Raw genomic sequence first — 17,128 nt, 5'->3', positions numbered from 1 at the left:
AGGTTCGAATCCCCGTCACACCAAATATGCTCTCTTTCAGCCGTAGGGGGGTTATAATGTTACAGTCACTCCCACTATTCGTTGGTAAAATAGTAGCCCAAGAGTTGGTGGTGGGTGGTGGTGATTAACTGCCTTCCCTCTAGTCTTACACTGCTAAATTAGGGACGGCAAGCGCAGATAACCCTCGTGTAGCTTAGCGCGAAATTCAAAACAAACTAAACCAGTGGTTACATAAATATTTTTGTACGCACACTTATTTAGACAAATGAAGGTGCACAGATATAATTTTATTTGCTATTTTTATAGCTAATACATCAACGTAATAAAAGTTACATATTTTGTTTTCAGATTTTTATTACTATTTTGATGTAGTTTATTAATAATATGGTTGCATTAAAAAATCATATGTTTCATAACTCGATTTACATTCAGGACAACATACTGACTGCCATATATTTATAAAGTTCTAAATTTTCTTGAAACGTTCCATGTCTCAGAGTAACGTTAGAACACCGAAACCTGTATTATTTTGCAAAATTTTAGTTCGTTCTGAATTATAAGGGTGTTAAATTATAAAACATGTTTGTGCTTTAAAATAAAATTGTTCCAAAACAAAATAAACAAACATAAGATTATGTTAAAGTAGAAAGCGTCAATCAAACATAGGTATTTAGGTTTTTATTACTTTATATGTTTCATGTATTCAACAGGCACATCTAAATCTATTAAAATACCTTACTAAAGACGCAACAGTAATATAGAGAAAAAGAACATTCTATACCTAACAACGCAGTTTCACATTTTCCAAAATAGGTAAATATGGACAGTCGTAGCTGTGTAAATAACAAGCAAAAGATGCAAATCTCCTAACTTTACGAAAAGCTTTACAAATTGTAGAGAATATTTAGTTTCTGCCGTCGAATACCATTTCATGCCTTGCTATCGCTTTATTAGAGACTGAGTTTCTTATTGTTATTAAAGATAGATGCTTTTCAAGATCACCTACCTGTCTTTAAAATAAATATCAATTTAGTCTGAAGGTAGGAATATTTTTGGACCTTCCTAAATGAGTTTCTTTTTTTATTTCCATATCATCTGGTATTATGTGTGAACTGCAGCGTCTCTGAGCGAATGTACCAACGACGGGAAGTATTGCTCATGCATAGTAACGTATAGAAGCAGACTAGATAGTCTTAGTTTAAATCCTTTAAATAAAGGAATTCCTGGAATCCTTTATAATGCTATTATATACTGTGTTCAGTCTTATCATCAAAACTACTACACGTTAAGAAGGAGGACAAAACACACAAAAAAGCTGTTTATGCTTTATTAATGAAGTATCATTTTGAAATATTTCTTAAGATAAAATGTGTGTTCCAAGTCCATTGCTTATGAAGAAACTTACATACATATGTCGCGTAACACTAAACTGACATACAAAATTGACAAGTCGTAAAAACTATGTGGATAGCTAAATATTTAAGTTTAATGATATATTCCCATCTGTAGTCCTACAATTAATTTAACTATAATTAATTAAACTAATTACAGCATGTAAAGAATTTTACTCACTATATAAATTGAAGCTAATTATTCGATATAAAATGCCTTGTTAAACACAATAATGGACTTTTTCGTATAAAATTAAAATAATTTTGTCATAAAATGCTTTGTTAAACACAATCAATCAGATTTTCATGTGGAACTGATTATGTCACATAGAAGACTTTGTTGCACAAAATAATGACATTTTACACACAGTGAAATTAGTTATGTCATTTAAAATGTTTTGTTAATCACAATAATTTACATTTTCATGTAAAGTTGAATACGTTATGTCATATAAAATCATTTTGTGATTAAAAATAATGCTCATTTTAATACAAAATAAAACTAATTATGCCGTGTAAAATAGAATAAATCATGCCACATAGAATACCTTATTAAGCACAGTAATAAACTGTTACATAATATGCCTTGAAGAGAAAAAGTATTTGTAATAATATTTTCTATACTCCATTAGAATGACTTTGAATACAATTCTAAATAAATTGTGAAAACTGTTCATACAACTTGCTGAAATGCATTATTAAATTTGATTTTAACACATAACATAAAATAAAGGTGCTTAAGTATTTTTATTAGTGAAAAATCTCTAATATGTAGCAAAACAAACCTGTTCTGAGCTTCAAGTCTTGTGAGATACAACATAATGACTATTCTTAAAAGAGAAATAACATATTTATAGTCCGAGTACTTTGTATAGAATGAGCTTATTTTATATAAACTCCTATATTCTCTGTACAGAAATTATATAAAATATTCATACCTAATTACACAAAAGTTGCGTTTGCCATCGTTTGTGATAATAAGATCAAATACTGATTACTGTTATTGTACACTTTCAGCATAAACTTTGTTACGGAGTGACTCTTGTTTAATGTAACTTTTCTCTCGCTTGAGAAATTATCTATCTATTTGTTGTTTTGTTGAAAATGCCTTAGTTTTCTCTACATTCCTGGATGAAACATTGGATTTAAGAAAAATAGTTAAATCTATACAAGTATCAAAATAAATTCTAAGACATTGAGTCACAAAGAGCGAACTTATAATACCGTTATTTTTTGGGTGAGACGTTGTCTGAATAATAACGTGCTAGACTGTTGATCCGAGGGTTAAAAGTTCATGCCCCTTTGCTATTAAAAATTGTGGATGCGTTTTTAAAGTGACGCTCATTTGATTAGACTAAACAAAGGATTGACGGTTAGTGCTGTTCATTAACTTTCTTCCCTCTAATCCATCAAGTTAAAATTAAAGTCAGATAAAGCTATTGTAACAGTGTGCGAACATTCGAAACACACCAAACAACACATTGACCCTGTCTCTTCTTCTTAATTAAGTTTTAACAATGATAAACAAAGAGGTTTAGCCTCTATCAGGCATAAAAATGTTTTTAAAAATTCTAGATAAGACAAAGAATATAAAAGATAACGTCCTCTTTAGGGCTGTTCGATATTTCTTCTTACACTTAGCAAGGCAAAAATCAATGAAGTGATGAAACATAAGATCTTTAATTAACTCTTGAGTCTTTAAAGCTTCAAAGACTCTAGTGGTGAAGATATCATTTCAAAACATAAACTCTACCAATTAATAGAGAAAGTGGACTATAACCATCTTAATGATTATAATCTTGGTAACGATAATTCTTTTAGTGCCCTCTTGAGTGCAACAGTACAGTGTTTGTTCACACTTTCATAAAGTACCCGCTGGAGGAAATATCTAGAGTGGATCTGTTTTCATAAACTGAGTCATTTCTAACTAATATTTTTGGTACCTTGTTGTTATGGACTGAACTGTAGACAAACCTCATTCGTTATATGGGTCATACTTTTCTATGTTCTCTCATATTAAAATGTAAGAGGTACGATTGCAAACCTTGAAACCAGAAAGAAATCGCTTCTAATCTCTTTGAAGATTTGTGAATTAATACAGTGGAAAACAGATTTGAGTTAACGAACTAGAGAAATAACCTACATAGTATAAGATAGTCTAATATACAACGTTTTTTTATGAGTTGTGTAATGAGTAGAGATTATATGCACATAATGTCATGATATAGTATATTTTACTTGTTTATTTGAAGTTAATAATAAAGGTACGCAGTAGTTTATATGTCCTCTGCCAACCACCGGTATCGAAACCTGGTTTCTAGTGTTGTAAGTCCGCAGACATACACCTGGGCCACTAGAGAAGATGCATAATAAAGTAAATAATATTCACAAAATTATAGCATACATATTACATAGATTACAGGCTAGAGTTTTTACAATATAATATTTCCTTTAAAATAAGATATAGGGAAGTAGAGTAAATAGTACAAATAGTGTTCCTGTACTATCGTAAGAAACACTGAAACTAATGAAGAGGACTGTATATTCACTTAGTGTATAACATGTAAACAGTGTGTCTTACTGTTATATAATAGTGGCCATAGTTTTGTGAGCTGCAATGGTACATAACAGACCTGTTTGAATTATTGGATAATTAAGCGGAAAAAATATTACAAGATAATTAGAATGCTATAAACCTTTCACATTATGAAGTAATATAATATAAAATATACAATACACAGTATCTTATGGTATAAAATAATTATACCATAATTAGAATGCTATAAACCTTTCACATTATGAAGTAATATAATATAAAATATACCATACACAGCATTTTATGGTATAAAAATATATATCCAGTATTTCATGTGGTAAATTTATTGTCAATGTGCAGTTTATACAATGTTTATAGGGCATTATAGAGCATATCTTTTTGTATTTGGTTGAGAGACCATGCCATCCATGGTGTGTTAGTATGTAGCACACAACATGCCGTACATAGTGTGTTATAACATAGCAGACGACAGAACACACTTAGTATAATATAACTTTAAGGAAGGTATTGTTCTTGAGACATCATAATGTAGTACAGATAAAGAACACACAATTGCTTTTAGGAGATTAGATAACATACCTTACGTAATCTTGAAACGTTGTGAAGATTATAACGTAAAAATGTGTGAAAATGCTGTAGAAATATTTTGCGTAGTGTGTGTGAACATCTAATGATATACACCATATGGTATGGGAAAATGTTACTGGAATATTCTGCCATAGTGTGTGAACAAATAATAATATAACCCGTGCTGTGTGTAGAAATATTGCAGTAATATATCACAATAATATTGGAAATAATATATAAAACATTTGTTAAAATACACCATAATAACGTGTGAAACTGTTGCAGGAACTTTATCGTGTTTAGTGTATGAATATTCAAATTCATTATATGTCACATACTAGCTGTTTAGTTGTTGAGTACAAATCCTACTTTTCATCTCATGGCATAGGACAGAACAATCTATACAGTCTAGTATGAAACATAGCTTTATGAATTGTGAAACATACTTTTAAAACCTTTCCTAGATAAGGTGTGTAGCAATAACGTGGTAGAAAACATGGCATCCTTTGATTGCGCAATACAAAAAATAGACCTAATACATTTGTGAAGATCTTATAAGATATATATATCGTATAAAGTAATGACATGTTAAGGAACATACCTGTGTATTGCTGATAACACAGTTAAACATCCAATGAGATTTAATTTGTTTGAATTTCGTGCAAAGCTACACGAGAGTTATCTGCGCTAACCATCCCTAACTTAGCAGTGGAGGACGAGAATGAAGGCAGATAGTCGTACTACCTACTACCAACTTTTGGGGTACTCTTTTACGACGTTTCGATCTTTGGTAAGAGCATTCTCACGTACGCAAATTTGAAACGGTAAAGGTGGTTTTGCTGTAAAAACTGTAACTAATAATTTAAAAACATCAATGTTTTGTTGTTAATTAACAATATAACTAAATTAAAACGGCTTCGGTTTAGGAATACACTTTTAATGACATAATATTTCTTACGTACCTTTTCATCCCTAACAGACTTTATAGCTACAAATTATTAAGGCCTAGTATGGCCAAATGAGTTAAGGCGTTTGATCCGTAATCCGAGAGTCGCGCATTCGAATCCCCGTCGCACCAAACATGCTCGCCCTTTCAGCCGTGAGGGCGTTATAATGTGGCGGTTAATCCCATTATTCATTGGTAAAAGAGTAGCCCAAGAGTTGGCGATGGGTGGTGATGATTAGCTGCCTTTCCTCTAGTCTTACACTACAAATGTAGGGACGGCTAGCGCAGATAGCCGTCGTGTAGCTTTGCGCGAAATTAAAAAAGCAAACAAATTATTATGTACTTTAAAGTGTTGATACGATGTTTAATTCAAGCATAATACAACATTGTACGTACTAAATACACAAGTTCTCGTTGTTGTTTTGTGCACATATTTACACAAAGGACGATCTGCACTCCGTCCACCGCGGGGAATCGCTGCATAGTTTAATGCTGACTCAACAGAGTACACGAATTAAACAAAAAGGTCGATATCTAAACATGTTTAATAGTGCGTTATTGACTAACATATATGTATATAATTTTTCTTAAATACATGAGTTTAGAAAAATTGTTCGTTTGTTTTGAATTTTGCGCAAAGCAACACGTAGACTATCTGCGCTAGTCGTCCCTAATTTAGCAGTGTAAGACTAGAGGGAAGGCAGCTAGCCATCACTACCCACCACCAACTCTTGGGCTACTCTTTTACCAACGAATAGTGGTATTAAACGTCACATTATAACGTCTCTGCGGTTGAAAGAGCGAGGATGTTTGACGTGACGAGAATTCGAACCCGTGACCCTCAGATTACGAGTCAAGGGTTCTTAACCAGCTGCCCATGCCGGGCCGTACTTTAGAAAGAGTAAGTATTCGTGAATTGTCATGATACTAACTTGAACACAAGAGTAAGAAAATAATTTATTTGTAATTTTCTTATAAACGAAGCAGAACGGTTAATTTTTTATTTATTCAATGTTTTTTATCAGCTGTACAATTTATACTGAATTCTAGCTCCATAGGTTCATTATCGTGTAGGAACACGAAACTGAATAAACCTATGTATCGGTTTTAATGATATTGTTACAAATGTTGTGTGCATCTTCAGTGTTCTATCACACGCTGATTCGTAAGTCTTATACACAGTCACTGGCCTACAGGTGGCGTATTTATGTATCAGTTAGTTTTCTGAATGTTTTGTTGTAAAAAGGGAAGAGTGTTTCAGTATTTTTTCACTAGTGTATTTTTTCACTAGTTTAAAACAAACAAAATGTATTTTTTTCACTAGTACAATGTACATAAAACAAACAAAATGTATTTTTTTCACTAGTACAATGTACATAAAACAAACAAAATGTATTTTTTTCACTAGTACAATGTACATAAAACAAACAAAATGTATTTCTTTTCACTGATAGAAAACATAATAACTAACAATTTAAAACCATCATACATATATAGTATTTAACTTTTAAAACATGGTTTCTTTTGTTTTCACTTGCGGTATATTTTTATTGTTACAAGAGAGTGTCTGTATATATATATATACATGCATAACATGAATGCATTCGGCATGAAAAGAATTTAGAAGGTGGTTAATTATGGTCGATACTGACAAGGTCTAAAGGTATAGTTTAAGCATATTTAAATGGTCACGTGATTTGTGTGACGACGAGTTAATCTCTATAGTTGACAATCAACCTTTTTAGAATTAGATTATTTGCTGCCAATTTCCTGCGAGAAATTTACAATGTGCGTGTTTTAAGACAATCAATCTAGAACTGATGAAGAGAAATACCATTAGTTTTTCTTCAGTTGTTCGACATTTTCCACTGTATGTCGAACTATCGATGCATTTTTTTAACTTCTTTTTAATTTTAACGTTGTGTAATCAATGTATCTACTACAAAGGTCCTTTATGCATGATTAAAAAATTGAGTGGCTGGAGGTGTATGTGTTCAGAGAAGAATTATATTCTAAAATGACATCTTTCTAGTAGTTCAATGGACTTGGAAACAATACTTGATGGATTCTAGTTTTTTTAACCTACTACATTTTTAATTACAAATCTTTTCAAAACACTTACTTCTACGTGATCTTACATTTTATTAGATAAAATTCAACCACATTTCTGATTTAAACACATTTATTTTTTTTCATTAGTAAATTCATCATCAAGTATAAAAAATCATTCTGACGCTCTTGTCTCGGAGGTTTTGAGTATTTATGTTTTGAACGATAAATGCAAGTTTTGGTTGGTTTCGTTAATACAATAATTTTGGAATTTAAGCTGTAAAGCATTTCTAGCTCGTGCGTCGACTTGAATTATCAAAAAATAAGTTATGGTATTATTGTTAAATACTTTAATGAGATTATTAAATTTTTTTTAGTTTCATTTATTTATGGCCCGGTATAGCCAGATGTGTTAAGGCGTTCGACTCGTAATCTGAGAGTCGTAGGTTCGAACCCCCACCGCACCAAACATGATCACTCTTTCAGTCATGGGGCGCTATAATGTGACGGTCAATTCCACTATTTGTTGGTTAAAGAGTAGCTCAAGAGTTGGCGATGGGTGGCGACGACTAGCTACCTTCTCTCTGGTCTTACACTGCTAAATTAGGGACGGCTAGCGCAGATAGCCCTTGTGTAGCTTTGCGCGAAATTCAAAACAAACCAATTATTTATCTACACACTGTCTAATAGTTTTTCAATTATGAAGTAAAACTAAAGTTATTGTTTTGGATACCCACACTTTGTATTGTATCTATCTGACCTAAATATGTCAACATTTATTCTTTTCTTCAGGTATCAAGCATTGTCGGAAGAGCTGAGCTTCTGAGTGCTTTATTTTTCTTCATCTCATTTCTATCCTTTTATAAGTAAGTACGTTAACACTGAATATTTTGAAATACAAGTACTTTTAGGCATATATAATAGAGTGTGCACTGCAGTAAAATAGCCACGTGGCAGTTAGGAGACAATAAAGTTGAGCCATATATTGTCAAAAATAGTCATAGATATGTCCAAAGAATGACGGCACATAAATTTACTTTAATTCTTAAAGTGGGTAATCAGAGAACTTTCCAGCGTAGTCATTTGATATTTTGCTCTGTATAACAATATTCTTGTGTGTATTGCTGTAATAAAAACTCTTGAAATTCTGAAAATAGATCAGTATTAAGAAAAGTTTCAGTGACTTGCGTGTTCGGCAAAAAGCTGATTGAAAGTGTCACGAAAACGCACTTTCCAAACTGTAATAGAAAACCCTTCAAAACCCGAAGCTTAGTTTAACACAAGAATGATATTTAGAATTATAACATGTTATTAGCTTTACATAAGGATGTAAAAGAAAAACTAAACTGAATTTTAAAGATATATATGTTAAAACCTTCAAATGTAAAAATTCAGGTGAAGTAATAGCTGAGTAACAAAATTTATTAAAGATATGATTGATAACAAGATGTTTTCATCTCTACTTTGTAATGTGGATTTTGGATCGAAGCGGGTTCTAATTTTACAAAGCAGTGTGATTTAGTGTAGGTTGTATTTTATAATTAAAACACAAGTTTACTTTAAATATCCTGAATAGAAACATTAAATTATTTCAAATTTCCTCATGTAAAGAATTTAAGTTTTTATCTATATTGTTTTCCAATGCATTTACTTGTACCAATTATCAATAGTCACCAAACTGACCTGAGTCAACTCTGGTAACAGAGACAGAACTTTCATATAGCTATATTATTCGCCAAAAGATTTGGGAATGATAACAAATTACATTTAAAATAATTTTTTATGTGGTTGCAATGTAAGATACACTAAACAACGGTTTTAAATACTTTTAGTTTTATTCTTACGAGTTCTGTATTATAAGTCTAACACTAAAAAAAAATACGAGACTTTTGTTGGTTAATTGATTCATTTTGTCGAGTGTACCTTTTACCTCGAACAGAAAAATGTGTAAAACTTAATATTTCTAGTTCGTTTTTTCTCCGAGTCTTTCTTCTAAATCGAAGAGAAAAAAGTGTGAGGCCACTGTGGGTTAATTATTTAATTTTTTTGTGTTATTTCCGACTTTCACGGAAAAATGGTAAGGCTACAGCTTTTTAATTACTTTATTCTTTTGAGTCTTGTATTTTAATTAAAATAAATGTTTGAGGTTTTAGCTGTTTAATTATTTGAGTGCTACTTCTGACTTGACGAAATGTGCTAGAGCTGCTAGTTTTAATTGTTATACTCTCTTTGTGATAACTTTAGACTCAAAGTGTAGAAGAACCACTTTCCTTGATTTACATTTTAGTTTTTCTGTCTCCATTCTCAGAAGGGTGAAGGGCCGCTGCTTTGTTCTTATGTTATTGTTGTTATTAGCTTGAGACTCGGACAAAGTGGAGTTAGTAGATGAGCCAGTTTTCTTGTTTATTCTTACGGTTTCTATCTTTAGTCTCAGACGGGTGGAGACCACTGCTTTGTTGTTGTATTATTGTTGTTATTAACGTGAGACTCGGATAATGTGGAGTTAGTAGATGAGCCACTTCTTGTTTGGGTTATTTTTAAACTTCTATCTACTGACGTCTTCCAGAAAAATGAACATTAGTGTTGAATACAAATCCACTTTGATTGAATGAATACTGGGTAATGAACTAATTGTAATATAATTAATGCAAGAACTGACTAAATACTTCATACATCAAATTTAATATTAGATGTACAATTTGTTTTTAAAATATTAGGTAAGATTACAAACAGAGATTATAAAGGCATTACAACATCACTCTGAACCCAGAGTTTTATATTTAGGGGTATCAAAGCTACTTTCTGCATCAAGAAATAGTATTAAAGAAGTGAAACTACTGGATTTTACAAAGTTACCATTTTATACACTTACATGTATGATGAAAGAAGCCTAAGATGAAAAACATTATAGTAAATAAAGTTCTAACTTTGTTTTGGAATACGCACTGGGAAAACTCTAATCACACTACATTATTAGAATTGGTACTTCGAGTCACAGGGCACTCTGGCAGTGAACTGAATTGAACTGCTTCCAAAATCTTAGCAGTAAGATTATTATAGGCTACGTGCTGTTTTAAGGGTTAAGGTCAGACGACCGTATTGGTCAATCAATAACAGCCTAGAAACTATATATCGAGCTAGTTTCTGTTAATGGTGGAAGAACAAGCAGGCCACATTTCAAAACACCTTCAACATTATCCATGTTTCTAACCTTTCACATGAAGGAATTTTCACGAATGGCTCAACATTAAAAGATCAAACTTTTAAAGCAAAACTATTAAACATAGGGCTAATAATTTACTATTATATAAATAACGCAAACAAATTCATAATGTTATGTTCAAAATGCTGTTACACACAAGTCAATAGATTCGTATCTAAGATAAAATATTAAGATATAATTTGAACTTCGACTCCATATTTAGACAGGATATACATACTTCATACAACATATTCCTCCTGAATTTAAAAAAAAAGATTAAACAAAACGTACTTATTCTGCCAGAATACGTATAACTTTGTAGTATATTGAAGGCAGAGATCCTCTTAGAACATATACCTTGAAACTTAAAATCAAAACTAAAATGTACATAACACATTTTTTCGGAGGTAAAAAAAAGGGATACACTCTTGGAACACATTTTTCTCTACGCTTAATTTGAACTACATTTGCTTAGACAGAGGCTCCCAAGCTGTGAGAGAGGACCCCCTCGGAGAGCCTCAGAAAAAGCTTAGAGAAACCATATCAAATACACAATACTGTTAAGGTAGTTAGTATTTATAGAGTTATTGAGTGGGGCCTCGGTCAGGATGTGGAATGTTTTTCTGTTCTTGTGCTGAGGAAGTTTAGGAATCCTTGTGCTGAGGAAGTTTAGGAATCCTTGTGCTTTGATACACTTCCCGAATCTCTTCCGCTTTTATTTATTTCTCAGAATATTTTGAAATTCCCAGCGCAAGATTTTTTTTTTTTGCCTCACAACTACGCAATGATCTGCGCCCCGCCAACTGCAGGTATGGAAACCCGATTTTTTGCATTGTAAACCCCAAGCTTACCGTTGAGTCACCGTGAGGCGAGAAATAATTAAATGGAAATTTATTAGAAACAAACACAAGCAAGCGTGATATTTGTCGGCACCTTTAGACGTTCAAGTTGAATGAAGAAGGGCAGTGTCGTGTACGTAAGTAAGTCGTCCGTTTTCTAAGACATTCTCTGTGTCCCTATTTTTAGTAAAAGTCTGTGTAACAGACCGTTCTAATTATGATGAAGAATGCCAACACGTTAGTCCTCGTAGAAGATCACCGTCAAGCATGCTCAGAAATACAAGACCTCGTGAAGGAATCTGCAAAGTAAAAAATATGGCGGTCCAGAAATGACATGCTATACATACTCTCGTATAACAGGCTTTGCTACCTAATAATAAGCTGTGTAATCCCGCTTGATTCCTCTCCATTGTGACAGTGAGTTCTTAATCTTGAAAAAGAAACATCGTTTGTCAGGACAAGCTTTGCATTGACAGCAAATAACTTTGTGTCTACGATAGTCTTTCTTTTGAAGGGGATTTCGTTTTAATGAAGAGACATAAGGAGAATTTACTAGATATGAATAGGAGAAGTAAATATTGTTTGTTTTAAAAAATGGGAAAACATCGGTTCAGAATGAGGAGGACTTATTTATACTGTCATTTGATGGAAGCCATAAATAAACATTGACCAACGAACATCCTAGATGTAAACGTCGTAATATTTAAAGACAATGCTAATCTTTAATCTTGATACTATACGGATTATTTGTCAAATATTTTTACCCTATAATCTATAGTTATTGAAGGTAATTACTTTACTGTGAATATTACACAGTTCTCTTGGATGTTAGCTACTCATAATCTTTGTAATATAGAATTTTTGTGGATCTTGGATACTTATAATTTTAGTGATATACAGTTATCTTGGGGCCGGCATGACCAGGTGGTTAAGGCATTCAACTCGTAATTCGAGAGCCACAGGTTCAAATTACCGTCACACCAAACATGCTCGCCTTTTTACCCATGGGGGCGTTATAATATGACGGGCAATCCCACTATTCGTTGGTAAAAAAGTAGCCCAAGAGTTGGCGATGGGTGTTAATGACTAGCTGTCTTCCCTCTAGTCTTACACTGCTAAATTAGGTACGACTAGCACATATAGTCCTCGTGTACCTTTGCGCAAAATTCAAAACAAACCAAACCAAAATCAATTATCTTGAATGTTAGACATTTTTAATCTTAGTAATCTACAATTATCTTGAAGGTTAGGCACTTTTAATCTTAGTAATCTACACTTATCTTGAAGGTTAGGCACTTTTAATCTTAGTAATCTACACTTATCTTGAAGGTTAGGCACTTTTACTCTTATTAATCTACACTTGTCTTGAATGTTAGGCACTTTTAATCTTATTAATCTACACTTGTCTTGAATGTTAGGCACTTTTAATCTTATTAATCTACACTTGTCTTGAATGTTAGGCACTTTTAATCTTAATGATCTACAGTTATCTTGAAGGTTAGGCATTTTTAATCTTAGTAATCTACACTTATCTTGAATGTTAGGTATTTTTATTCTTCATAATTTACATTTTTTATGTTAAGTACTTTTACTACTGAAACCCAAATTTATTTTTGTTTGTAATTGTTTTTCCTTTGGATAATTTACATCTCTTTTGAACGATTTCTTAGTCTTCTGTCGAGCTGGCATCAGCGCCCACAAACTTTGTACAACAGAATTCGTAAGTGACACGTGGCTGTTGAGAGAACTGGATTCGAGATTTAAACAACAGTTTTGTATTTACAATAGAAGTCAGACACGTATTGCAGGCGAACTTGCGGATACATTCTACTTATTATGGCATTCAATTTATTTTTCAAGATTCGACAGTTTGAATATTTGTATGATATTAGGATTATTACTCGTAGCTTTGGAACAAATATATCAGTGATCTGGATAGAGGTAACTACTGAATGGTTTTATTTGCGGTAGACTCTATAAAATTGATCAAGAAAGAGCCAAGTTTGAAAATGGATTTTAGTCTGAGTAAATCTTGGTGTAAAGGTTCAGAGGAACCGGTGGTTCTGTGTGTAGAATCTTGTCTACGTCGATTTCAGATAACAACCAACATCAAACGTCCTTGTTTGTTGAACATGTTTCTGTCAAGAAAAGATAGAGCAGAGTAACGCGGGTGTTAACAGGTAAAATGTATTTGAACTAAAATAATAATTGAGATATTGTGTGATTAAAGCAACTTTTGTTAGAAATAGTAGGACTAACGTGACAATCAGAGTTGTGAATCTCAGACAGCTTGTAAAGTGTGCATATGTGGAAATTAACTAAACTAATGTAATTATCAGTATATATTCATTCTGTTTGTTTTCTCTTAAAGTAATAAAACATTTTCATAGCTTAGAGAACTTCGTAGTGTTTCTAATTATCTGATTTACGTTGTCATTGTACAGTTCTTTGCTTAAAATAATCATGCCGTTTCCTTTAATAGTTTAATCATAACAATACTATTACTTTATCTAATTTCTTTGCTGCATATTAGTACAAAGAAGACATTTTAGTACTAGAAATAAACGACCATATAACACCAAATTGTTATACAGGAACAATCCTGAAGAACCTGTAAAGCGAAACGTTAAGTTTCTAATTTGAAAAAAAAAACAAAACAAAACACACAACAATTTGATGTTGTAAGGTCATTTATTTCTAGTGTTAGAGTAGTATTTCATTATTTTATTTTATCGTGTCTCTAGGGCTATTTTATCCTTTTTTGATGATATTAAAACATTTGTACCCAAAATTATAAGAATGTAACCACGAAAGAGCGATGCAACTGATATGTGTTTTAACTTTTAAAGATTTCGCTACAGCATGATAAACGTAACAAATTTTGAGTTTTCTTAACATGATTTAACAAGAAGCTGGGCAACCATGGTGCAAAGTTTTCCTGGTATTGAAGAATATTTCAAACCCCCAGTATTTTTTTCCTGCTTCCTCTATTTATATAGTTAGATAAGCTACAAACAACGTTACACGGATATTATTTTAAAAAAAAAATTTAAACGTGAAAGGATGTAGCTTCTTCTTATGATTAAAATAGCATTTCTTAAATTTATTATTGTGAAAACACCTAACAAAACAATTCAAATAGATGAAATCCACTTGGCTGACAACATTTTCTACCTAGTGTTTTAAGTCCAGAAAATCTTTACTTAAAATTTTCTGGCTAGTATTTTAGATCCAATTTCAGAATCCAAAATATTTTCGTTGAGGGAGTTAATAGTGTTTGTTTTTAAAGTGTTGAGAGTGACCTTAACAGGTTTGTAGTTAAGAAAGTTCGGAATTAAGCCCAACGTTTCTCAATATCTTGGAAAAGAAAGATGGAGTCTGGATTTATGTGATCTTAACAAAAGTTTTGTTAGTTAAACTTACGAAACAATCCAAACGGTGTCGCCGTGTTCGTCTTTCAGTCACCGATTAAAAATAGAATTAAGGCCTTATAAAATATTACCTACTAAGTTATAAAATAACAACAATGAAAACGTTAGATAAGTCACAATCAACAACAACACTAATATTTTTATATCCCCATACATTATATATATATATATACATTTCATTGTCTTTTTTTTGTTGCATATTTCCAGATGGAAAATTAAATCAAGGCAAAATAAGTCAACGTATCTCCTACCGGCCGCTACACTGACTTCAGCTTTCCTCGCTCTTCTGGCTAAGGAGCAAGGAATTACAGTGGTAGCAGTGTGTTTAGTTTACCACGTGACAACATCATCAATACAGTCCACCAATATAAGGTAGTAACAATATTTCCTAGTTATCGGGTGCAAAAATACAAATTCAACAAAGTGATATTTGGTAGTTAAATTAAAACAGTAAGAGTGTTACTTGGTTACCATGGGAAACAATTACAGTACAGCGTTTAGCTGTCGTATAATAAGATTACAGAAACAGAAAGGTATCCTAGTTACTTGGTGGAAACGGTGTCATTCCTGTGTACCTAAATGGGTAATAAATCACTGTGTACAAAGTCCAAGTAGAAGTCGTTCTAAGCATACGTTTTAATTAAATATCTATTTTAACAAAGCGCACGCACACACAATTAAAGTTTATAGCTCTTCAGACTTTACGAAGATTAGTTCAAATATAATTCAAAATCATTAAAATAAAATCTGCTTTAGCCTGAAAGCCTTTACACAGTCTCTGTCCCTTTTATCCTGTAGCTTCGTAAATGTGAACTAGTTGTCAGTCTAGGCGCTATCTGTGTATTTATCTGTCTTTGAAGATTACATAGCAAATGTGGATATCTATCATTGACACTGATGAAGCTGTTCTAGCATGACTTTGCTTCAACCAATTCATTATCTTTAGAAACGCACAAGCTTGGAGTTTGAAGACGTGTGGGGTTTGACTGAGACTGTTGAGGTAGGCCGATATCGTTGTCAGGTACAATTAGTTTCAGGATTTGAGCGTCTGCTCTTCTCTTTAGTATCAATGCGTCCTCGGCTATTTTAGTGATTTCTATTAGGGGAAAGAGAGACTTGAATGTCTGCACAAGTATAAAGAATTAAAACGATGACGTTTTCGTAATCTCTAATAGTTTCATGTAACTTTACTCAAATTAAATACGCATATATATAATTCTACTGGTAGTGAATTAAGGTGAAACATATGCTTCGACGTAGTCAATATTAATTACCCACGAAATAACAGCATTTTTAATTCACTCGATAGTATGTATTACATAAGAGATAATGTTTTTAACTCTGTTTATAGTTTTCAGTACATAATACAGAATAATTGTTTCAATTCATTTAATAATGTGTATTACATAAGATATAACGTTTGTTTTAATTCACTTGGTGGCGTGTGTTATCTTAGAGGTAAAACTTGTTTTAATTCCCCTGATAATATATATTACACTTGTTTTAATTCATTTGATAAAAAAAACATTAAACTATGTAAATACACAATATTTATATTTTAATTTGCTTACTTAAGGGTACAACAAATGAGGTAACTACCCTATTAGTCCACTTTTATTGTTCCTAATTAGCTTTGTGTTAGTAATCCTAATTGAAAAGACATTTTTTTACTCTATTTCATTTTAATTTCTTGTGTAGAAATGAAGTTAACAGCAATAACCGTTGCAGCTATTTCGACTGGTTGGTTGTGAGACAAATTAATCTACAGTTTTTTTTTACATATTCTAATGTATTTTATTCCGTGTATTGCGTAGCAACTGTTAATTATCTCTGTTTATTTGATTAAGCGTAATACAAATGATGTAACAGTCATTTTTATTTCAATTATTTCATTTACTATATAAGAACTAACAACTGTTTTAATCCACTTTATTGCGTATAGACACTGCTACGTATCATATTAATATTATGGTAAACAACAAAAAACAAGCTTGTGAATGCTTTTAAATGCAAGGTTAATAAAAACATTACTATATACAGAAGAAATAGTGTGTCATATTAGAACTGGTTTGAACAGTCACGTGAAAGAAACAGCCAATGTATAGTTGCGGTGAAACAGAATATATCAAAACTATATATTCATATT

At 32.0% G+C, this 17,128-nt stretch overlaps 1 protein-coding gene across 4 annotated transcripts in view; it reads left to right on the top strand.

The window, feature by feature from the left end:
• LOC143249577 (protein O-mannosyl-transferase TMTC1-like) overlaps positions 1-17,128 on the top strand; it is a 119,293-nt gene that overhangs the window by 55,454 nt on the left and 46,711 nt on the right. For all 4 annotated transcript variants that reach the window (XM_076499681.1, XM_076499682.1, XM_076499680.1 and 1 more), the window contains exons 3-4: positions 8,303-8,376; positions 15,190-15,354. In XM_076499681.1, coding sequence (XP_076355796.1) covers positions 8,303-8,376; positions 15,190-15,354 — 239 coding nt within the window. The remainder of the gene's footprint in view (positions 1-8,302; positions 8,377-15,189; positions 15,355-17,128) is intronic.

This window comes from Tachypleus tridentatus, chromosome 4 (genome assembly GCF_004210375.1).
Source record: "Tachypleus tridentatus isolate NWPU-2018 chromosome 4, ASM421037v1, whole genome shotgun sequence".
NCBI classification, from domain to species: Eukaryota; Metazoa; Arthropoda; class Merostomata; order Xiphosura; family Limulidae; genus Tachypleus; species Tachypleus tridentatus.
This window is presented reverse-complemented; position numbering and strand designations above follow the sequence as displayed.